Source organism: Protopterus annectens, chromosome 3.part0, assembly GCF_019279795.1.
Source record: "Protopterus annectens isolate FY-2018-M chromosome 3.part0, PAN1.0, whole genome shotgun sequence".
Taxonomy (NCBI): Eukaryota; Metazoa; Chordata; order Ceratodontiformes; family Protopteridae; genus Protopterus; species Protopterus annectens.
This window is the reverse complement of record NC_056731.1, coordinates 524,385,403-524,411,273: the sequence shown is the minus strand read 5'-3', so window position 1 is coordinate 524,411,273 and position 25,871 is coordinate 524,385,403. Positions and strand designations below refer to the sequence as shown.

General features: G+C 41.8%; 1 protein-coding gene across 1 annotated transcript in view; it reads right to left on the bottom strand.

Annotated features, from left to right (window-relative positions):
• The window catches only part of INVS (inversin), a 3,016,309-nt gene that overhangs the window by 2,942,484 nt on the left and 47,954 nt on the right, over positions 1-25,871 (bottom strand). The window contains exon 2 of the mRNA XM_044065609.1: positions 22,649-22,784. Coding sequence (XP_043921544.1) covers positions 22,649-22,784 — 136 coding nt within the window. The remainder of the gene's footprint in view (positions 1-22,648; positions 22,785-25,871) is intronic.

Sequence of the window (25,871 nt, the reverse complement as noted above, 5' to 3'; positions counted from 1 at the left end):
TTAAGAAGATCCGCTAAGGCCATAGGATTAAAGGTAGAGCATATCTTACCTGCAGTCTCTAAATGTTCAGCCCCTAGACAATACACACACTCCTTGGGGGCATCTGAATTCAGAATCTTATGCCCAACAAGAAGTGCACTTTTGGAAACCTGTGGGTTTCTCTAATAGTGACAGAAAAACACCCACAGCATGAAATCACAATTTAGTGTCTCTCAAACAGCAAAATAAAATTATGAAGAGAAAGAACAGTAAGTCTTTTTTATACAAATACCAGAAAAACAGGAAAAGATTAGTTACCAACAATGGTAAATCAGAAGTACCCTTATTATAAAGGTAAATTGGGTATGAGTGAAAAAGGATTAACACTACAATTGTAAACTAGTAATATGCAGATAAAAGGGGAGGATATTTAGGCAGTAGAGGATATGTAGTCTAGAAAAGCAATATAATAATGTTTTAATCACTCACAAACCCAATGATCACTCTAGAGCTAAGAAAAACCTGTGTATGTTTGCTATGGTGGCAAATGAGCTCTGAGGCTTTGGGGATGTGATAGTGCATTATGGTTAGAAGGAGGAGCAGAGCTGGTTCCCAAGTTTGGAATAAGTGGCAGAGTCATATCTGAGGAAAGGATCAAAACCTATATGTTGAGGAATAATGAAAAGGACAACATCAGATACATTTTTATTACTTGCTTGATAGCCAACTGGCTCACTGATAGAATCCAGGAGGTCAAAATAGGTGAGGTCACCTCAACCAAGGGTTCGGTACTGGGCCAGTTCCTTTTTAGTATCTACCTCTCTGAAGTGGAAGCAAATGCTGAAAGTTTACAGCTGACTACATTTGGAGATGACTGCAACCTAGAGGCCAGAAAAAACTGAGGGGCTGCCAGCCAAGCCTGATAGAATTTTGTAAATAATTCTATGTCACTGTAAATATTAGTATGATCCACAGGCTGGTTTCACAAGTGTAATAAAACTGTGTTATGTGCTAAGCTTTAAAAATGTAACCACAGTGCACCCTGCTGGAAGAAAGCTGACAAGAAAAGCATTTTACAACTGTGTGTGATCTCAAGCTCAGAGACAGGACATCTGGGCCAGGAAATTCTTTCTATTGTCCTAAGACAGAGATAATTAGTAGGTTTCACATGTAAATGTCTTTTATTGTTGTGGCTTCCTGGCATATGTGAGCCTGGGAAACTTAAGCAGAAGTGTCAAGAATGATGTAATCTGAAATGACTCAGCAGTAATGTGTATTATCAATTTAAGACTTTCTCAGAAAGAAAGATTTTGCAACTGTGTGTGATCTCAAGCTCGGAGACAGGACGTCTGGGCCAGGAAATTCTTTCTATTGTCCTAAGACAGAGATAATTACTAGGTTTCACATGTAAATGTCTTTTATTGTTGTGGCTTCCTGGCATATGTGAGCCTGGGAAATTTAAGCAGAAGTGTCAAGAATGATGTAATCTGAAATGACTGAAATGACTCAGCAGTAATGTGTATTATCAATTTAAGACTTTCTCAGAGAGAAAGATTTTGCATTTTGTATTTTGTTCTGAATCTGACAACAACTCACCAGCACTTGCTTTGCTCTTAGTATTTCTCCTAGACACAGATAGAAATAGTAAGACTAGTCTGTTTTCTATATTTATGTGAGATGTGTTGTTTTAAAGTATTTCCTGTGATTTCTGAACTCTCTATTGTCACTCTGTTGAATTAATGAGTATTGTCTTGTGCTCTTACTATTTACCATTAAATATTTTTAAATGTTTCAATTGTGGCTGTTTTGTGTAGAGATAATTTAAACTCTTAGCATACTTGCATGTATTTGGTGATACTGTACAAGCCACTCCTAAATAGCCTCCCAGTCTTAGTCACACTTACCAATTGGATAATAATGACATTGCACTGTACAACTGGATACCCTTTGGTAAGGGCCTTTATAGTAGCTGACAGTAGTGGTTGGTGGCAGCCGGTACTACCGTATAGTCTGGGCAGAAGGGGACATAGCTGGAGAACCTGTTCCAGCTTCCCCAGGAGTTTTTGTGTGCTTGTATATAACTCAAATCTCAAAGTGTGTCAGCTACTTGGGGAGGGATACAAAGCACTGGTTGTACAGAGAGGGTGCTGGAGGTTTTGGCCTAACCACTCGGCTGAGATCTGAACCCTATAGCTATGCCATTGGGGTGTCTTATTGGGGATCTGGAGAGAGAGGAAGAAACCAGCCCCAGACTGACTATGATTTCTGTGTGCGCTTACGAGAAATTGTACTTTACTGTGCGTGTACTTGTCATCATCCTAATGTGGACGCCTCTCACTGGTGTTAGTGGTGAGGACTGAGGCTCCTTGATTACTGGGCCAGTGCATGGGCATCACATATTAATTGTTTGGCAGTGGTGAGATAACCACATCAAATATTAATTGTTTGATAGTGGTGAGTTAGCCACATCACATATTAATTGGCTTGTAGTGGTGTGGACATTGAGTTGCTGTAGCTTGTGTACAGTGATCACTGAAGGTGTTTTTGTACTTTAAATTGGCCACGCAGTGAACATTCAGAGTTTAGATCACAATTGTTTTACTTCTTTTGTTAGCTTAGTTAGTTAGGGAGAGCAGGCAAGCATGTCAGCAGAGGAGTATGGCAAGTTGACAAGGAGCCAGTTGGCTGAGATGTGCCAGGCTAAAGGACTGGTGCATGGACACTGGACTAAAGCAGACATGACTGCAGCTCTGGTCACAGCTGCATAAGAAAATAGCAACCAGGAGCACGATCAGACTGGCCACGGACATGTACAACACTCAGAAAATGGACAGCTCAACCTTTCTACAGAGGACTTAAAAATCCATCTGGAGCTAAAGAGACTTGAGTTGGAGGCCAAGCGTTTGGAAACAGAAGCAGCAGAGAGACTGAGGCATCTACAGAGAGAGGAAAATGACAAACTACTACGCCTGGAAGCTGAGAAGAAGGAGAGGCAGAGGCAACATGAAAAGGAGATGCTGACTCTTCGCAGAGTCATGGAGGCAATGGGGAAGGGAGTAACCGAACCCCAGAGGCAACAAAGGTCAGTAAATTTCTTCCACGATTTACACAGGGGAATAATTCTGATAGTTTACTCATATGTTTGAGAGGATATGTAAACAGTATGTTGACCAAAGCCTCTGGGTACAGTTCCTAACCCCCTTACCCCAAGGTAAAGCTGTAACTATTTTGTCCAAACTGTCTGACAATGACTTCTTAAATTATAATTGTTGTACAGAATTGTTTGCTAGAATTTTTTAAGCTAACACCTGAAGCTTATAGGAAAAAGTTTTGTGAGCACAGACGCAAGGCAGATGAAAGTGTGTTTGAATATGTTGCTGAACTGAGCACTTATAGGTGGGTGAGTGGATGAAAGGGTGGCAGACCTTCTGGTGAGGGAACAAGCCCTTAGCCCTTTGCCTGAGGACATGATGATCTGGTTAGCTGATAGACAATGTGCTACTTCAGATGAGTTGGGGAAGAAAAAGAGACCTATACCTAGCAAGCAGAGCATCCCTGCACAGGAAAGGGACCCCCAGTGCTGCTCATGGGTCTAAGGGTGGGTAGCACAGACTGCCCCAACAGAATCTGGCAGTAGCAGGGGAAGCCACTAGTCCCGGTACACTTCCAGGACCTAGGGTTAAATGTTTTGAATGCAACCAGTGGGGCCATGTGACATATAGATGTCCACAGAGGCAAGGTGGAGAACAAAAGGTGAGGGAGCCATTAAGTGGGAATGGTAATTATGCCAATAGTAGGTTGTCTTGAGACAACAGGGGTACCAAACTACCATCCTGCAGATGTCCTGGACAGGGAAGGATTTTGCTGAGGCAGTACCATGCGTTTATGCAGTTGCACGCAGTCAGGCTTGGAGACAAGCATGTAGGTCTGGTACTTTGGGGGAGACCTAGACAGACCGCATACTTGCAGCCAGGACTGGTGAGGTGTTTACTTCAGAGGGGAGCTACCCTGTAGCAGTGAGACTGAAGGTGAGCTACAGCTGCTTGTGGGTGCTGATGTTCCCTTGGACAGAGTGACTGCAAAGGTAGAGATGAGTAGTAGTACCCAGGCTGACAGTGAGGCACCACTGTCAGAGGATGCCAGACTTCCTGTGGAAGGGGAGCTTGGAAGGGTTACGAACAGAGTTGAGACAGGCTCAGCTCTCAGACCCTACATTACAAGGCCTGAGAGAGGGAGCTGGTGAGGCACCTGAGTCACAAGAGAAGGGGGGAATCAGTATACTGGGACAAAGGGTTACTGTATAGAGAGTGGACCCCTGAGGGAGAGCTAGAAGGTGAGAGGATACAGCAGTTGGTAGTACCTAGAGCCTACCATCTGGCATTTCTAGCCATAGCTCATGATATTCCCTTTGCAGGTCATATGGGCATAAAATGTACAAAGAGATGTATTATGCAGAACTTTTATTGGCCTGGGATTTCCAGAGATGTAACAGGGGGCTGCAGGACCTGTGAGCAGTACCAAAAAGTAGGCAAGGCAGGAGACAAGGTGAAAGCTCCTTTGATGCCTTTGCCTGTGATTGAGGAGCCATTTCAGAGGGTAGCTATGGATATTGTGGGGCCTATGTGTACCCCAAGTTCCACAGGGAAAAAATATATCCTACTAGTAGTAGACTATGCTACAATATACCATGAGGCAGTGGCTTTGTCTTCCATTGAGGCGGAAAAAGTGGCAAATGCTCTGTTAGAGAGTTTCAGCAGAGTAGGTTTTCCAAAAGAAATACTGACTGACAGAGGTGCCAATTTCATGTCAGACCTGCTGGCTTGTCTGTGGAAGTACTGTGGGGTAAAGCACCTAAAGACCACCGCCTACCATCCCCAGACTAATGGTCTTCTTGAGAGGTCAAACTCTACACTCAAGTCTATGCTACAGGTATTTGCAGACAAGTTTAAGAGGGACTGTGACAAATATTTGTCCCATCTGTTTGCTTACAGACAGGTTCCCCAGGAATCCACAGGTTTTTCAGCCTTTGAGTTGCTGTATGGGCGTAGGGTGAGGTGGCCTCTAGATTTTATTTGAGATGAGTGGGAGGGTGAGTGTGACTCTCACATGGAGTCTGTTGTGGTATATGTCCTAAACCTCAGGACAAGGTGCAGGAAAACTCATGGGTTTGTCCCAGGAGAACCTGGCAGAAGCCCAACAACAGAAAAAGGTCTGATATGACAGGAATGCTCAAGCTAGAGAGAATGCTGTAGGGCAGCAGGTAATGGTTCTCATTCCTGTCGCACACAACAAGCTGCAGGCAGCTTGGGAGGGACCCTACAAGGTAGTAAGGAAGGTCAGTGATGTTATCTTCATGGTAGAACTGCTAGGCAGAAGGCAGGGGCATGAATTGTAGTATGTTAACGTGATGAAACCTCACCATGATAGGGAGGTCCTTGTGCTGAGTATTTGCAGTGGACTGCATGAGGTGCCTGAGGGGGATCTGGTGAATGATCTCCTCATTGAGGCTCGGACTGATGTCTCAGTGGAAGGGGTAGCAATGTCCCAGCAGCTATCCCCTTTCCAGGTTCGAGAAATATGAGCAGTATTACAGAAGTTTGGGGACATGTTTGCTGCAAAACCAGGGTGCAGCCAACTGGTACAGCATCAGGTGGATACAGGACCCCAAAGGCCTATTAGTCAGGCCCCTTATAGGGTGGCTGAGAGAGTTAAGCAGAGACTGAGGGAGGAGATACAGGGAATCTTGGAGCTAAAGGTAATTCAGGAGTCCAACAGTCCCTGGGCCTCCCCAGTGGTGCTGGTGCCAAAGAAGGATGGCAGCACCATGTGCTTTGCTCTGTAAGTAGGATCTTAGATCTTAGTATTTCTCTTACAGACACATAGAAATAGTAAGATTAGTCTAGCTGTTTTCTATATTTATGTGAGACTATCCTATGATTTCTGAACTCTCCATAGTCACTGTGTTGAATGAATGAGTATTGTCTTGTGTTTTTATTATGTGGTGGTCCAGTGGTTAGCATTGTCGCCACACAGCAGGGGGTTCTCCGGTTCTATCCTCGGCTGGAGTGCCTTCTGTGCGGAGTCTGCATGTCCTCCCTGTGGTCGCATGGGTTTCCTCTGGGTGCTCTGGTTTCCTCCCACATCCCAAAGACAGTCGAGTCCAAACAGGCTGTGCACACTTTTATTCCATAAAAACAGGTAAAATAGTGATAAAACTGTGAGCGCTTTCGGGATAACCCTTCATCAGACAATGAAACAGCTTTCATGAACCTATTTAAATACATTTAAAAACAGAACTACCAATCATCTCACTGCCCTCCTTTTCCTTAGGGCTGGTTTTAAAGGTGTACATGTATTCAACCCTGTAGGATGGTTTGCTGCTAGTTTTATAATCCAGTGTAGCTCATTACATTCAGTGACATTCACTATGCCCCCCCCCCCCCACACTTACATGAATAACCTGTATAACCATGAACTTAAAGTGTGTGTTGGATTCTTGGAAGTATGCACACACAGAGCATTTCGTTCATCTTTCTGTCTAATGCTGTACAGATGATGTATTCTGATTTTCAATTTACAATTAGTTTTCCCTACATAGTAACTGGGGCATGACTGACACATCGCTATATATACCACATTCTCCGTATGGCAGTCTGCATATAACTTAAATATATATTCCTTTTTATTTATGGGGTGAACAAAGATTTCTTAACACTAATCATGAAGCATGTCTTGCAATGCCTGCAAGGAAAAGTACCTGCTCTATCTGATGTTAACATAGTTTTGTTTTTATTTCTCATTCCTGGTTCTCTACACAACATATATTTCAGATTACTGTTGCATCTAAAACCAAATCTTGGTTCTTTGTCCACTATATTTTAGAATCTATCCTCACTTAAGATTTTCCAGTTTTGTTTAATTATTTCACAGACCCCATTAATATTATTGCTGTATTGTAACATAAGCCAATTTTTATTGCTTCTTTCTATGTTATTATTTTGTGTCATTGTGTTGTTCTCATGGCTTTGTGTCTCATTAACTTTAAACCATGGTCTAGCCTTTCCCTTTCAATCTCTCTTCACTACTTCTAACCCCTCTTGCATCAAGTTATTTGTGTAGCCCATTTTTACCATATGGTTCTGTAAACTCTCCAGCTCTTTTTCAAAATTGGCTTCTTCTGTGCATAGTCTCGATGTACTTAAACCCTGTCCCACTAGTATGTTTTTAAAAGTACGTCTAGGATGCATACTTGAAAATTCTATATAGTGATTGCTCCAACAATTTTTCTTATATAGAGAAGTTGACATGCCAGTACCTACATCACTGGTTATTCTTACATCCAAAAAGTCTACAGATTTAAAATCACTTTTTACTGTAAACCTTAGAAAATCAGTGTTTGTCTCTAGATTTGTTCTCCCATCACTTTCTTTCTTTTCTACAACCTCCGATAACATAGTCTCAGGTAGGGGGTGGATAACAGAACACTTATCCATATGGGTGGAAACTAAATTGAAAACAGTGATGCAGTGCTACCCACGAATATTAAAAGACACAAAGACATATTTTGAATATGTTACTGGAGGATGTATAAAACAAAACAGTGACCAATGTATTAATGGTCACTCTTGATGTCAATAACCTTTTCACTGTTATTAGTAATGACTATGGCTTAAATGCCATCAGGGAAGTACTAAAAGTAAAGAAAGTGTTTGATGGGAGAACAAACCAGTTAATTCTGGAAGTTATACAGCTCATACTTGAAAATAATGTATTTATGTGTAATGGTACATACTATAGGTAGAGACAGGGTGTGGCCATGGGCACACCCTGTGCAAACTCATACGCCAACCTAGTGTTGGCGTACTAGGAAGAAACAAATGTCCTTATTAATGACCAATGGTGGAGTGACCACTTACTGCATTTTGTTCGATTTGTGAATGATGTTTATATTTTATGGCAATGTAGTGAGAATGAACTGGCAAGGTTTGTTAAGCATCTATAGACAACCACTGATTTTCTAAGGTTTACAGTAAAAAGTGATTTTAAATCTATAGAGTTTTTGGATGTAAGAATAACCAATGATGTAGGGACTGGCATGTCAGCCTCTCTATATAAGAAAAATTGTTGGAGCAATCACTATCTAGAATTTTCAAGTATGCACCCTAGACGTACTTTTAAAAACATAGTAGTGGGACAGGGTTTACGTACATCGAGACTATGCACAGAAGAAGCCAGCTCTGAAAAAGAGCTAGAGTGTTTACGTGTTTACAGAACCATATGGTACAAAGGGGATACACAAATAACCTGATGCAAGAGGGGTTAGAAGGAGTGAAGAGAGATGGAAAGGGAAAGGTTAGACCCATGGTTTAAAGTTAATGAGAAACAAAGCAATGAGAAAGTACAGCTTTGTACCTACCATAAATGTAGATGTCCGATAGATATGCAACTGCAGTCATAACATATGGGTTGTCCTGCCTCAGGCAGCCCTCGGTCAGCCGGATTCCAAAGTCTGGGTCCGGCATCGGCTGGTGTCACCTCCTCTCCGACGTCAGAACGGCTGGAGTATAAAGGCATCGGCCGACGCCATCTTCTTCAGTGTTTCTTGCCCCAGATGCCAGGTGCCCTCCTAGGAAGGCTAAATTTGGTGAATGGATAAACAATTCCAAACATGCACAACAGTAATAAACAGATACAGCATAGGAGATACCCCCAGCTAATAGAAATAGGGGTAGTGGACCCATAAAGAAAGTTGCAGAGGGGTAGGAGGGTGGGAAAATCCGACTGCAGTTGCATATCTATCGGACATCTACATTTATGGTAGGTACAAAACTGTACTATGTCCTTCAAGAATGCAACTGCAGTCATAACATATGGGTTGAATACCATAGCCAAGCTGGGGGTGGATGGAACTAAGAAAGGGATGGTGTAGCTAAAATGCCCTGCAGGACTGCCGATGCAAAGCCTGCTCGGGATCTGGAGTATAAAGGCAGGTTGTAGTGCTTGGTAAATGTATGCACGGAGCTCCATGTAGCAGCCTCTATAATGTCCTTTGTAGCCACTCCTCTTAGGAAAGCTGTGGATGTGGCTATAGCTCTGGTGGAATGTGGCCTAATATTGGCTGGCACACCTTTTCCATGGAAAAAATAGCAGAATCTGATGCAGTGTCCAATCCATTTTGAAATTGTTTGTTTGGAGATTGCTTTTCCTTGTACTCCAGCAGCATAGGCTACAAATAGTTGGTCAGCCTTCCTGGTGGCCTTAGTTCTGTCCAAGTAGTACCGTAGTTGCCTGTGTATGTCCAAAGTATGCAGTAGTTTTTCCCCCTTGTTTTGAGGATTGGGGAAGAAAGTAGGCAGGTGTATAGCTTGATTTAGAGACACCCTGGAAATTACTTTTGGCATGAATGAAGGATTGGTTCTTAGAGAGACTCTGTCCTGATGAAAAATGAGGAAAGGAGGTACTGCCATGAGTGCCTGTATCTCCAAGACTCTTCTTGCTGATGTGACTGGCAATAGAAAAACTGTTTTCCATGATAGAAATTGCATTTCTGAAGTTGCTGTTGGCTCAAAGGGAGGAAGAGTTAGTTTTTCCAAAATGAAATTGAGGTCCCATGCAGGTACTGGCTGTTTTCTGGGAGGTTTGATATTCTTTATCCCTCTTAGGAACTGTCTTAGCAAAGGATGTGAAAACACTGGTGGATCACAATTGTATTTTGCTGAGATTGCTGAGGCGTGAATCTTTATGGAAGAATATGAGAGACCAGTATGAAACATTTCTGCCAAGTATTCCAATATCTGATGTATACTCAGTACTGTTGCATCCTGACCCCTGTTGGCATTCCAGATGCTGAATCTCTTCCACTTGGCTGAATAGGTTTTTCTGGTGGAAGGTCTGCATGCTTCCAGTAAGATCTCCTGAACTTTTTTGAAAAGAGAGATAGTGGAAGGAGCTATGGTAACCTCCAGGCTGTCAGATGTAATGTTTTCAGGCTTTGATGAACAGTCCTGTAATTGTGTTGTGTTAGAAGCAGAGGCCATAGGGGCAGAGGCCACGGTTTGGTCCGAGTTATGCTCAACAGCAATGGGTACCAGTGCTGCCTTGGCCAGTCTGGAGCTATCAAAATGCCTGTTGGTTGTTCTGCTTTGATCTTCAGTATCACCTTGGTCAGCAGTGGTAGAGGAGGGAATGCATACATTTTTAGAGAATTCCAGCTGAAGGAGAGAGCATCCGTTTTCCAGGCTAGAGGATGGTGGGTCCTTGTACAGAACTTTTCCAGGTGATGATTCATGTGAGAAGCAAAGAGATCTATGTCCGGTCTTCCCCATGTCTTTGTTATTTGTGAGAAAATGTGAGGATTTAGCATCCATTCGTGTGGATCCAAGAAATTTCTGCTCAGCTTGTCTGCCAGCACATTGTCCTTGCCTGGCACAAACTGGGATTGTAAATGTATCTTCAGACTCAGGGATTTTTCCCAGAGAATCATTGTTAGTCTGCAGAGGGGATAAGAATGAGTGCCTCCCTGCTTGTTTATATACCACATGACCGTGGTGTTGTCTGTCCTTATTAGCAAATGTCCTTGTTGTAGTGATTTTTCAAAAGTCTCGATTGCATGTATCACTGCCAACATCTCTTTTTGGTTTATGTGTAGATGTCTTTCTCTTGGTGTCCATTGACCTTGAATGCATCTGCCGTCCATGTGCGCCCCCCATCCATGATCTGAGGCGTCTGTTGTAATCATTTGGCCTACTTGAGGTCTGTTGAAAGACATGCCTTTGTTTAACTGACTTGCTTGAGCCCACCACAAAAATTCTTTTTGCAGACATGGAATGAGTGGGATTACGTCCTCTAGGCTTTGGCTGTGTTGGGACCATAAGCTTTTTAAGTACCATTGCAGCTTTCTCATATGAAGTCTTGCCAAGGGTATCAGAAGAATGCAATATGCCATGAACCCCAGGGCCTGCAGGATTTTCCTTGCAGTCAGCTGGGAGAGCTTTGCTAGGCCTTTGAAGTACTCTGGTAACTGCTGTTGTTTTTCCTCTGTGAGGTAGGCCATTTGTGTTTCTGTGTCCAGTTTGGCTCCTAGGAAAATAATCTGTTGGGATGGCAGTAGTCTTGATTTCTGAATGTTGACTGTGTATCCCAAGGCCTGCAGTAATTGAATGACATAGTCCAAGTTTGCTATTAAGGTTTGTTTGTTGTCTGCTTGTATGAGGCAGTCGTCCAGGTAGGGGTATATTTGAATCCCCTGGAGTCTGCAGTGTGCCACTACTTATGCCAGGCATTTCGTGAACACTCTGGGCGCAGTAGATAAGCCAAACGGCAATGCTGAGAATTGATAATGCTCTGTCCCTGCAAGAAATCTGAGGTATCTTCTGCAGCTTTGTCTGACTGGGACATGCAGGTATGCCTCCTTGAGGTCCAGAGTGACCAGCCAAGATCCCTTGCCCAGCATGGGAAGGAGTTGCTGCAACGTCAGCATTTTGAACTTTGGCACAATGAGAAAAGTATCTAGAGTAGACAAGTCCAGTATAGGCCTCCATTTGTTTTCTTTTCTTGGAACAAGGAACAGTCTTGAATAAAATCCCTGGCCTTGTTTGTGAGGAGGAACCTTTTCTATTGCTTTTATACTTAACAGCTTTGAAACTTGAATGAGTGCCTCTGCCCTATGATGATGTGGCAGGTTTGGCATGCCTTGCCTTATTGGTAAAGTATGGAAGTGGAATCTGTAACCCTTGTCTATTAAATCCAGAATCCAGTTGTCCTTGGTTAAGATATGCCAGTTTTTTGAGAATAAGGATAATTTTCCGCCCAAAGGTGCTTCTCTTTGAGCCTTTGTAGGCGGTATGAAAGTCAAGTCATTGTGATTGTCCTTGTGGTGCAGCTGGGCTGCCTGCGCCACTTCTTTGATTTGGAGGTTGCCATTGGCGGCCCCTGTAGGAGCCTCGGTATTGCCCTCTACCTCGGGCACGCCTGCTTTTTCCCCTTTGAAACTTGTCAGAGTCTGGGAAGGACCATATCTTTGAAGGCCAGTTTCTGCTGAATCTGGGTGGCTGAACCTGGAGGAAATCCTTGACTGTCTGTACTGACTTTGCTTTTTCCTCAATGGACTTCAACACATTTTGTGCATTAGCACCAAAAAGCTTCTGTTTTTCCAGAGGTGCATCAAGTAACTTTACTTTAACATGGTCTGGCAGTGGCTGATCTTTTAACCAAGCATGTCTACGTATCACAGCCCCAGTCATATTTGCCCTACATGAAGCCTCCAATGCATCATAACCACACTGAAGAAAATGATTGTTAACCTGCTGAGTGTTATGTATTAGATCCTGCAATGCCTTTCAATCAATAGGCTCAGGAGAGGCTAATTTTTTCTGTAAATCATCCAGTAAAAAATCCTGGTACTGAAACATATGAAAAAGGCAATTAAGTGACCTCATGGCTAGGGTGGTAGAGGTATAAACTTTTTTACCCCATCTCTCCAGGGACCTAGCTTCCCTATCCGCTGGCAGTGGATTCTTGGCAGTGGAAGTAGCCACTCCCTTGGGGCCCTGTGAAATAGTTTCTAGATCCACAGAGTGGGCCTTAAAGAGATGTTTGTGAGTGTCAGGGACCCTATAAAATCTGTCTGGCTTGACAGGAGCAGGGGGGAGAGAATCAGGGTTAGCACTGGAGTCGGAGAAAACATCATCCAAAACATCCATAACTGGAGGAATAGCTAAAGGTCTGTGCTGGGAAAGCTTAAGGAAGGTTCGTAGTCTTTTCCTGGAATCAGAGAATTCCTGACCCTGCCATTTAAAATGTTCCCTCATAGAGTGTAGGACTTCACCAAATGAGAAATCCTCTGGAGGAGAGGCAGAGGGAATTGCTTCCTCTGCATCCGAATCCTCATAGGCCTGGAAGGATTCTTCTTGGGTATCTGAATGCTCAGAATCCCCAGAGGCTTCATCTGAAGAGAGGTTGTCAGTCTGCTCAGTTCTGGGCCTTTTCTCTGCAGGTGGCTGAGAACCTCTGTCTGGGTGAGGCTGAGACCCCCTGATAAGAGAAATAAGATCTACAGCAAGAGACATGATCTGTTTATCAGAAGAAGGGGCCTGGGAAGCAGGTTTAGGATGGGCCTTGGCCTGGCTGGTGGCCTTAGCACGTGCAAAGGCCTTGATGGACATGGAAACAGGAGGCCTAGCAGCCCCACGTGCAGGAGTAACCTTATCTACAGGAATGGTGTCGGGTAGATCAAGAACTTCGGTTTCCGGAGGAAAATCAACAACCGGCACCGGAGTAGTCTCCGAAACTGAAGGACGTGTTAACGCTGTGTCGTCGGCCTGGAGCGGTTGAATTACCGCTTCCGAAGGGACTGAAACACTAGCAGAGGGTTTAGGAGCTGCATCGGTGGAGGGCGCGGGCCGAGGATGTCGGTCCCGGTCCTTGCGTTTTTTGGTAGAATGAGTTGTCGGTTGATCCGACGGCATGATATACGCGAAAGATTCGCCGAAAAAGTCTTCGGCAAATTCTGCCCGGCGCCTGAGAGTGTGCTTATTAAAGCAAGCACACGCCGAGACGTCGTGGTCTGGGCCCAGGCAAGGAAGACAGTAAGAATGGAAGTCCTTATGAGGTATTTGTTTACCACAAGATAAACAATTATTAACTTTCTTAATTTGTTCTGACATCGGCTGAGGCAAGAAAAAATGTTCCCCAATGGGGTACTTAGTTTTTAGATGACTTCGGTACTGAAAACACAGGAGCTGACCGACCGGCACTTGCAAACTGCTTCTGCTTCGGGCACCGCGCGGCAAGAAAGACTGAAGAAGATGGCGTCAGCCGATGCCTTTATACTCCAGCCATTCTGACGTCGGAGAGGAGGCGACACCAGCCAACGCCAGACCCAGACTTTGGAATCTGGCCGACCGAGGGCTGCCTGAGGCAGGACAACCCATATGTTATGACTGCAGTTGCATTCTTGAAGGACATCACAGTCCAGTTATCAGGCCAGCATGAAAAGTTCCAATATCCATGCAGGACCGAGTCAAAACTGAGTTAGATAAAATGGTGCGGCAAGGTGTGATTTGTCTAGTTGAAACTCTAACTGAATGGGTATCTTCCATGGTAGTAGCTCATAAGAAAAGCTCAGGTGACATCAGAATATGTATTTATCCATGAGATTTGAATAGAGCACTAAAAAGACCTCATCACCCAATGCGCACAGTCGAAGAAATCTCAGCCTTGATAACAAATATCACCATTTTTTCTGTCTTAGATGCAAAAAGTTCATTTTGGCAAATTCAGCTTGACAAAAAAATCCTCATTGCTCACTACGTTCAGTACTCCATTTGGCAGATACAGATTTTTAAGAATGCCATTTGGGATAAATTTTGCAAGTGAAGTCTTTCAATCTGCAATGGAGCAAAATGTTTCTGGGTATCTGTCTCTCACCATGTCAGGATAAAACAAGCGAGCATCATGGGTTTTTGTTCAAGCAGCTTTATTGTATGCAAACATCATAAATGAGGTTAAGTAACTTTAACTTATAAACAAACTAGCTCTCATGCACATAGATGTTAACATTCTGGCTGCACCTTCAAAATGGCACTGAAGCTAAGACGTGCTTGGTATTATATGCACACACAGATCTTGGAAATGCTTTTTAAAGGTACAATGCACCTGTTCATCTACAGTATCCTTGTGCTATTATAGTAGACAACATACTAGTGGGAGTTCATGATGAAGATGAGTATGACAGAAACCTCAGAAAAGTTCTAGAAAGGGCACGCTAAGTGAATCTTTAAGATCAATCCACAGAAATGCAAATTTAGGCTACAAGAAGTTACTTATGGTGGTCATTTATTTACTAGTTCAGGCCTACGGCCAAGACTTTTCAAAGCAAACAGCCATTCTCGAGATGCCAGCTCCAGACAATGTTCACGCCCTGCAACGTTTTCTTGACATGTTTATCTACCTAGGCAAGTTCATTCCAGATTTGAGCCAACTATCAGCACTACTCAGAGAGCTGACATGTAAAGATGGATGCTGGTCTTGGTTAGAGCAACACCAAACAGTATTTGATGTCCTGAAACAGAGAATTGCTAGTCCACCAACTCTGATACTATGATGTTCACATGCCAGTTGCACTTTCCACTGATGCTTCGAAATTTGGTCTTGGTGCAGTCATCCTACAAGAAGGTCACCTTCTTGCCTATGCATCGAGAACTCTTACCCAAACTGAAATATGACCAGATTGAGAAAGAGCTACTGGCAATTTTTTTTGCATGTTTGAAGTTCCATGATTATGTTTATGGTAGACTTACCCAGATCCGGATGCAGATAGGTTAAGAAGAAAGGTGATGATTAGTGATCAGCAGTATGGTTCCATGCCAGGAAAGACCACTACAGATGCAATGTTTGCTCTGAGAGTGTTGATGGTGAAATATAGAGAAGGTCAAAAGGAGTTGCATTGTGCCTTTGTGGACATGGAGAAAGCATATGATACGGTGCCTAAAGAAGAGTTGTGGTATTGTATGAGGAAGTCGGGAGTGGCAGGGAAGTATGTAAGAGTGGTACAGGATATGTACAAGGGTAGTGTGACAGTGGTGAGGTCTGCAGTGGGAGTGACAGATGCATTTAAGGTGGAGGTGGGATTACATCAAGGATCAGATCTGAGTCCTTTCTTATTTGCAATGGTGATGGACAGGTTGACAGACGAGATCAGACAGGAGGCCCCACGGACTATGATGTTTGCAGGTGACGTTGTGATCTGTAGTGAGAGTAGGAACCAGGTTGAGGAGACCTTGGAGAGGTGGAGATATGCTATAGAGAGGAGAGGAATGAAGGTCAGCAGGAATAAGACAAAATATATGTGTGTGAATGAGAGGGAGGATAGAGGAATGGTGAGGATGCAGGGAGTAAAGTTGGCGAAGGTGGATGAGTTTAAGTACTTGGGATCAACAGTTCAGAGCAATGGTGAGTGTGTAAGAGAGATGAAGAAGAGAGTACAGGCAGAGTGGAATGGGTTTAGAAGAGTGTCAGGAGGGATTTGTGACAGACGGATACCAGTAAGAGTGAAAGGGAATGTTTGCAAGACATGTATGGCATTGACAAAAAGGCAGGAGTCAGAGATGGAAGTGGCAGAGTTAAAGATGTTAAGATTTGTAATGGGTGTGACAAGGATGGACAGGATTAGGAATCAGTATATTAGAGGGTCAGCTCTGGTTGGGCGGTTTGGAGACAAAGTCAGAAAGGCAAGATTACGTTGGTTTGGACATGTGCTGAGGAGGGATGCTGGGTATACAGGGAAAAGGATGCTAAGGATGGAGCTGCCAGGTAAGGGGAAAAGAGGAAGGCCTAAGATAAGGTTTATGGATGTGGTGAGAAAGGACATGCAGGTGGTTGGTGTGACAGAGCAAGATGCAGAGGACAGGAAGAAATGGAAACAGATGATTTGCTATGGCGACCCCTAACGGGAACAGCCGAAAGAGAAGACCACCTATCCAGATCAAAACAGACCACCAACCTTTAATCACTATCTTGAGAAAACCTATGCATTCAACTCCAGCCTGACTGCAACGCAGGATGCTGACATTGCAAAAGTATAATTTCAAACTTGTCTACAAGAAAGGCAAACTTCTTTATCTTGCTGATACAATATCCAGATCGCCCAGAAGCACTACAGAACAGTATGAGAATGAGGACCTTGATTATGAAGTCATGGAAGTGAGAAATTTTTCTTCCACATGTCTTGATGAGTTGAGAGATCACACAGCCATAGATCCAGTTTTACAGTAGTGACGTCGTGGTCTGGGCCTAGGCAAGGTATGCAATAAGAATGAAAATCCTTATGAGGTATTTGCTTCCCACAAGAAATACAATTGTTAACTTTTTCTGACATCGGCCTGAGGCAAGAAGAGTTTCCCCAACGGGGTACTTAGCTTTATAGAAGACTTCAGTCTGAAATTCGAATTCGGAAATCTCAGTAGTCAGCCGACTGGCACTTGTGAACTGCTTCTGCTTCGGGCACCGCGTGGCAAGAAAGACTGAAGAAAATGGCATTGGTTGCATTATATATACCCCTGGTGCACTGAAGTCAGGGAAGAAGCGACAGCAACCGACGCCGGATCAAGACTTTGGAATTCCAGCCAACTGTGGGACCGCCTGACAACAGGATAACCCAAGTGTGATGACTGCAGCAGGGTAACACGATGAACATCCACTTTATCAATCAAGGGTGGCCGTCAAAGCAATCTAGTTTACCTCAAAAAGTGCAATCTTATTTTCTATACAGAGATGACATTTTGTCTGACAAAGGTATTATTATGAAAGGTCCAAAAGTAATTGTTCCAAAGTCCTTGCAACCAGAGTATATCACTATCTTACATAGTGGTCACCCAGGAGTGGATTCTACCAAATGAAGGGAGAGAGGACTAGTACTCTGGCCTTCTATGTCACAATACATTGAGACAGCACTTCTATCTTGTTCAGTGTGTAATAGTACTAAGCCACATCAACAGAAAGAATCACTTCAGGTAAACCAGATTCTGGAACTACCTTGGTCGACAGTAGCCATGGACATTTTCAAGTGGAATGGTCAACCTTATTTGGTGTTAGTAAACTCTTACTTCAACTGTCTCGAGATTGACCTACTTACTAACCTAGCCTCCAGTACTGTCATTACTAAGATGAAGTGTCATTTTGCAGTGCATGATAGTCCGCACAAAGTTACTTCTGACAATGGCACACAGTTTACAAGTCAAAAGTTCAAAAGATTTGCAGAAGGATGGGACTTTACTCATGTCATGAGTAGCCCTGAGTACCCACAGTCAAACGGTTTGGCAGAACGTGCAGTTCAAAGTGCAAAACAGTTACTAGAGAAGTCAAAATGAGATAAGAGTAATGTTTTCTTGAATGTCTTGAATCTCAGAAATGTTCCTCGTGATAAACATCTTGGTTCACCTGCTCAGAGACTTCTGTCGAGACAAACCAGAACCACATTACCAATCAGTAGTCAACTGTTGGTTCCATGCGTCAAGAACAAAAGGTCAGTGAAAGCCAATTTGTGGAAGAAGCGTTTAACCCAGAAGTCCTACTAAGATAAAACCAGCAAACCACTCAATCTATTATGAGAAGGATGCAAATGTCCAGAGGTTATGATTGGATTGCTGTCATGAAGAACATTTATCCAGGGCCGAGGTCATATACTGTGGAATCACAAGGAGCAGTCTTTAGGCAGAATCGGAAACATTTGAGACTGGTATTTGAGCCTATATCACAGAACATAGCCTGTGAGAAAGACTCTATCTCTGAGTGAGTTGTCCAGTGTTCCAACTCCTGAGAAAGTTCCAGAGGATATTCCTGTTCCTTTGACGAATCCAGAAGTCTTTGATATGAGTTCTGCACCGCAGACTGCCCCTGTTGCTAAATTTGGTCCAGACTGTTATGTTACAAGATATGGTTGTATCTCTAAACCATGTAACAGATACAAAGCAACATGGACATGAACATTGTGTTTTGTTTCTAAGGACTATAGTAAGGCATGTCTAACTCTGATATTGTTTTTACAAAGGCAATCTTTTTAAGAGGGAAGATGTAGATCAATGTGTGTGTATGTACCTTTAAGAAGTCATCCAAGGGCTTGCACAAGCGTATAAATACTGAGTACATGCAACTTTGACTGCCATTTTGTAGTAAACTATTGAGATGTAAGCATGTATGTATGTAAGATCTGTCTGTTAACTAGTTTGTTTGCATTTTATGATGCTGCTACCCATCTTGATATGTCTCCATGTATTAAAGCATTTAAACAAAATATGCTGCCTGTTTGTCATCTATGTTAGAGAGAGATGAGCGACATAGGATGAGAGTCACCTTGTGCTACCTTTTTTGAGCTATTCTGGTTCCTGATGCAAGGTTCACATTAGTGGTAAATCAACTGTAACTTCCCAGTTAGCTAAAAGGGAACAAAGATCTTGGCCAGACTATATACCAGCAGGTTAAACTTCATTAAGAAGGAGCCTGGAGATGGCTCAATGTAGTTCAGTTCTTTTTCTGGAATTTGTTAGGCAGATGAGTGCTTCATAGATGTCATAACCAAACTTTCATGTTGCAGCATTAAATATATCCCAAATGATTTTAAGTCCTTCAGACGAGATGACTTTGACAAAGGTCTGGTAAAGCTGGATAGCAGTCTGCAGTACCAGAGTCAGCTGATTTGCATTCTCTCCCTCCTAAAATGGCTGCTAGTACAGACATCACAGGCCTATGGCAGCTGACTGACGTACAAAATTATTCTTAATGTCTTCCCTCATAACTGCCTTCTTCACTGAAAGTTATTTGGAGTTCGACATGTGGCAGAGATGTTTATATCAGTCCACAGCCTGACCTTCCCTTCTGAATCACAGTTTTCTTGTCGGTAAAGAACCCTTTTCTTCCACTAGCTGCTTCCTACTCTAGAAGCTCAGACAATGAATTAGCATCATGTATAAAAGTATTGTGTAGATAAGCAGAACATGTGCCTACAGCAGGACAGGCAACCCACAACACCAATGCCACAGTGTGCCACACAATCAAATTTTGCTTGGGACTCCACTAAGGCCAGCAGACAAGAGTGTCTCAGACAGTGACCTATTTTACTACTTTATTAATTTTTTTTTTTTAGGATTTCTTCCGAACTTGAGCACATTTATTGTCTGTAATTAATGACAATTAATGTGTTTAAAGTATGTGTGCAGATCCAAGTATCTTCCCTAGAATATGTCTGCCTGACTCCTGAAAATCTTTGAACAGCATACATGATTTTTTGCACTATGCTCAAAAAAGGCTGTTCTAAAGAAATTAATCAGTCTTAAACAGATCTATAAAAGCAGACTTTAACAAATCAGAAACTCAAATGACCACTGATGATTCTAGTGGAGTACATTAATTCATGGTAAAGTGTAACTACAAACGAAATGCCGCTATTAATGACACTAAACCTACATGCCAGCAGGCTATACATTTTAAAACCACCATCACTTTTTAATTAGTAAAAAATGGACAGGAAGGCTATATCTTAACTATTGAAAAGGGCATACAAATCTACACACAGCAATCAAATTATCATTTCTAATTCCTCTTCTGCAATTCAAATAAACTATTACCATGACAACTACATCTGCTAACAAAATGCAAAGCATCCATCCAAGTTAGCAAAGCCTCTGCTTCAGCGTCAGTTCAGAATGACAAACTGTGAGTGGGGGTGTTGGAAAAACAACTACTTGAAGCTGGGAAAAAACAAACCTCTATGAATTAGTGTGTGCTTGTTCCCAAAGCAAAAAATGAGTTTGTTTCACATAAGCAAAATGGACTGGATGTACCTCAATTTTGTGCCTGCATATATCACTATAAATTAGAATTCCACAACTTGGAACAAATACAAATACAAATACTCTTGGTTTTTGAAACATATACTTTTACTTCACTCCATGAACAATAACAATCACAGCTCTCGACAACTGACATCAATAAAACCAAAGGAGATCTACCATTCTGAAGTATAAATAGCAAAAAAAACTACGATAAGTATTCTGTCGTTTATTCTTAAGCAAGCACACACGCAGAGTATATGTAATTTGTCAGAGGAATGACCCTCCTAGTTACTGTAAGTTCTCAAACAGATCCACTTATTTTTTAGAATGCAGACCCCCACTTCTGGATACAACTTGTAAATACTTCAGTGAGATCCAGCACCATCAGCAAATCTGAAAATCTACTTAACAATCTGCTTTGACAACTAAGCTGATTAATCACTATTCAGGCTGCACAGGAAGCCAATTTTAATTCAAAAGCTTAAAGAAGTATAATTACAATAATGAGTTACAAAATAAATAATTAGCTAATTTCCTAAATGTAATAATACCCACCCGGGTCTGAAGGATTGCCCATCTTGGAAGGCCTAGAAGCCTAAGGATTCATGGAGGTTTGATCTTAAATATCAGTGCCACACTAGTCGAGGATCAATTGGTTAAAACAAACCTTTGACCAAAAGCTCTCCTTAACTAGTCTAGACATCCAGGTTCCTACAAACTGCATTTAAGGAAACTCATCACTAAATCCATGGACCAAAACACACAAAATACACTGTGTGTTCAGCAGGCAAGTTCCTCATTTAAAAAAAAAAAAAAAAAAGATGTAGTCTACTCTGAGACTGTATGCAACTTGGTGTACACGCCACTCAGGACAGAGAGCAGTAAAAACACCTATTGTACACAAAACCCACCTCTAGCTCATTTCACACATCTCCCAGCAAGCAATCAAGACATATACTGTAATAAAGACTCTCATACACATCACCCACCTACACATATTCATCACAATCAACACACACTAGGACCGATCACATGTTCTAACACATGAAAAATGCTTCCATTTACATGCACCTCAGTATCTACCTGCATATATACAATACAAAATTCCAATCACTCGTCCCACATCATACTTTCGATCAGTTACTTATAACTTACTCATTGTACACACACCCAACAGCTAACAAACCTCCATGCACAACACACACTGACTCTAAACCGTAATCTGTATACATACGCATGTGCAGATAGAGACACACACACACACACTACATGCGTTCAGTTTACTCACAACAAACTCCACATACAACACATTTTTTGACCACTCACTCCAAATCTTACATGCACAACATTCACTAAATATGTTTACCTGCACATCATCCACATATGTATGGATCTACTTTACAAGCTTGAAGTTTCAAAACTTCGAACTGCAAGTGGTTGAGACTCCAAGATTGCAATACAGCGAGGAAAATGGTAAATTTCCTGTTAGAGCTGTATGGCGATCTCCAATCAAAACGTTCAAAGTTTCAAAAATTTGATCTTATGGTCTCGACCATTTGCAGTTCGAAGTTTTGAAACTTCAAGCTTGTGAAGGGAATCCATATATATATATATATATATATATATATATATATATATATATATATATATACATACATACACACACACACACACATATATATATATATATATATATACACATACATATACATACATACACACACACACACACACACACACACACACACACACACACACACACACACACACACACGCTCATATTCCACAAGAGGTGCATTTGATGTAGGGGACCTGAAGAAAAGCCACTCAGTGCTGGCAACTACATCAGAAAAGACACACAATTCATCTCAGTTTATCAAGTGCTAATAACACTGTGATGAAAACATCAAGATGTCACCAAGAATGAACTGTTGGGAGAGGATCTGGTACTGCCTAATACTGGTTCTATTATCTGAATAATCACAACCAATAAATATTTTACCCTTTCTCCAGAAAACGGACAGCAAGGTAGAATACTACATTTTTCATTTCTTCTGCTGAACATTTTCACTTTGACCATTTGTTTTTCTTTTACTACCTCTGTCTCCGCTTGTTTACAAGAATCACTACAAGATGTTTAATACAAATGTCCTAAGTAGCACAAGGTATCAAAAGTGTTAAGAAAAATTATGACTTACTAAAAAATCAGAAATATTCAAGCAATTTAAAGTCGACAGTCAAGAAACACTTAAGAGGGGTTAAATGTATCCAACAGCTTTCAGGCGAAATCCATTATGACTTTTTCTCTTTACATATTTTTAATTTAGTTTTGTCACGCTCACCTGCTATTAGTTTCTGGAGAGTGGCCTTATCTCCATTCACAGCAGCAGCGTGGACTTGGGATGCTAATGAAGACCCATTGGGAAGCCAGTTCTCTGGGCTACTCAGACTCTTTTCAGGTACTGGCAGGGATCCAGCCTGCAACAACAGCAGAAAAATACTTTCTTTACAACCTTATATAATTAGAAACATCACATAATACAATTAGTAAATAAACTTGTTATGCCATCAACCTTCCTGAATGCTAATGTGCCTGTTAAAAGGTTTCAGCAATCTTCTATTATGTGCCCTTCAATCTGTGTTTTTTTATCAGTTTAGACTTCACTGTAACAGCTTTGTCACACTTCCTTACGGCAGCCTGGTAAGGAGCTAGCTCACTGGCTCAGCGCTACAGATTATTTATAAAAAAATTAGAATTGCAATACTCTCAGCCACTAGTCAGATTTTGACAGTTGTCTCAAAGGGTAAAGAGTGGAGGTGTTACAGGTACAACTGAGACAGGACATTAATTACTGTATTTGTTAATTTAATAATGCACATTAACACAGCTGCACATGCAGGCTTTGAGTTTTCAGCTACTAAATGAAATTTTCTTACAAATTCTGGCAAGGGGAGGGGGAGAGCCCAAATCTCTGAACATGTAATATGTGATACAGATAACTGCCATGTCTATTTAAATAAATTAAGCATTCAATTTACAGTTACAAGGGCTTAACCAAAGAAGACTATTTACGGCACAAGCTGCAAATCTGGAGAAGTGAATGTGAATCCCATCCAATCTGCAGCCAGACTCTGTGACCCATTCATTTAATGTCTTATTTTCCTTGTTTTATCTCACGGAAAAGGAACTCAGGTTTTACTGGGATATACATGATGTCTGTAACAGCAAACTAAAATATCATAATCAAAAGTTGCTGCTGGAGAATTAAAGTATGAATTTACCCTGAAACTACTCACTTCTTTAGCTTTTTAAGTCATAAAACTGTGAAAATACACTAACTAAAGAAATTTTTGGGAGCACCAGTTCAGCAGATTTTTAACAGACAGAAACCAAATACAGTAGTTGTAAGACTGATAGCAGCAAACATGTCTACAAGTATAACAGATTCCATAGATCTCTCATTATTTAACTGACAGACATAAGGCAGAATATGGCTGAAATGTACTTGAGGGCTGCACTGTGAAGGTAGTCTGAATGTATTCCAAAATACATGAGAGAAACAAATGGTGGATACAATCTTCCCTCAGATGTAAACTGGATTATGACAGGGTATGTTCCTTTTCCTTAGTCTGTTTTTTGGTAAAGTTTTCATACACCTGCTTTATCTTACCTCAAAAAGGACTCCTCTAATGAGCAATATCTAAAAGACAGAGTCCTAAGTACATTTTAGGACAAATTAATAGAAGCAGCAACGCTGTTACAGGACCAAAAGTAATAGGTTGCCTTATTTATTTGTTTGTTCAATAGCCATGTCACTCTTGACATAAAACAACCTGTTCTAAAACCAACAGAATATAAGCCACCTTACTGCAAAGCATCAAACTCTGGCAACTATGGCTGCAGAAACTGCATCACTGACCAAGGAATCATACGTTTTCTTGGCTAATTTCTTCCAAAAGACAATCAATACAGTACTAGTGACATGCTCTTTGACCATGCTTAACAAAGAATGCCAATGCATTTCATGAGAAAAAAAGCAGTTCGGTAATCAGTCTCGTCCAACTCCATTTGTTTACAGGGAAGAAGTGCTGACTGCAAAAAAGGTAACCCAAGTTCAATTACAGGCTTGGGCACCTGATGGAGTTACCACAGAGGAACAGACTGCCTGCACATCTTTGGGGGGGGGGAGGGCACATGTACTCAAAATACACTATCATAGACCAGGGATTTCATGGAGGTGCTTCTCTCCAAGTGAGAGGAAGGACACCTGATAAAGTGGGGAGATGTGGTAGTGCACTGAGAAGTCTCACAGTATGCTATCCTCCAGGATGCTAATAAGTGCCAAGAGGGAAAATTAAGACTTAGTCAAATGCACAGATTTCCCTCACTAATGATGGTGCTGCTCTCCAACAGCTTAGCAGAATGACTGGGAGGTAGCTGAATGACAACAGTAGGACTGGAGCAAACACATACCTAAAATCAGAAAACGTCTTAAGTCACAGTTTAGAAACCACAAAAAGTAACAAACAGCTCATCAACTTGACAGCTCCAGTCAACACAAAGAAAGCACTACAGCCATTTATTTGATCAAAGTAAAAAAAATTATCACTCTGCTGAATGTGACAAAAAACAGAACGTCTCCTTCAAACGTGAAATTAGAAAACAGGCCAGCCCATCAGCTAACCACAATCTCCAGTAACCAAATCACTAAAAAGTTACCACACTAACATTACAGCCTTGACTAATCAGGCAACCACACAGACTGCTGGAAACATTACAACAAAAGCGCACACATACATGATTTTTTGCAAAGGAGGCAAGCCTAACTGCCCACAACTGCAGTACCTTGTGTATACCAACTTCAAGATCAAACAAAAATAAACAGGAAACGTTGGCACTAGGTAAAGTCAGTGGGTTTTCCCTCATCCATCTAAGATCTCAATATCTGCAACTCTATAATCGGAGCACCGCTCAGTAATAAGGACTTAAGGAATACTCAGCTGTGCCCCCCCCCACACACACACACACAGATAAAGCAGTGTGATACACTATCCTCCTCAAGTGGGACCTGGATAATTAAATGGGTATTCAAATATTCACCCGAGACCTGACTGACTTAGTTCTTTTTGTGAGGTGAAGTAAAAGTCTATGATGGGAAGTGGCAATGTGTAATGGTTACAAGACTCAGTACTCTCAAACTTCCTATGAATATCTACCAGAATATGGAAACAGCAGCAGCATTCAACAGGTGGAAACAGACAAGGAAAGTTTTGCCACTCATGTCCCTGATAAGGTGTCTTGTTACTCTTTCAAGAACACATGATGAATAACCAGCAGTATCATTCCCTGCAACACATTAAGTAGAGTTCTTCACACATTTTAAAAATCAAGTTTTCCTAAAAATTACTTATTACAGCCAAGTATGGCAGCAGATGCAGGGGCTGATGACTGCTGACATACTGGCAGCTGCCCTTCTCAGATGGCAGGAACTTGTCCAACAGTGTTTACTCAGGTACTATAACACTAACTGGATATCCAATTTGACCAGAATGGACTCCATAAAT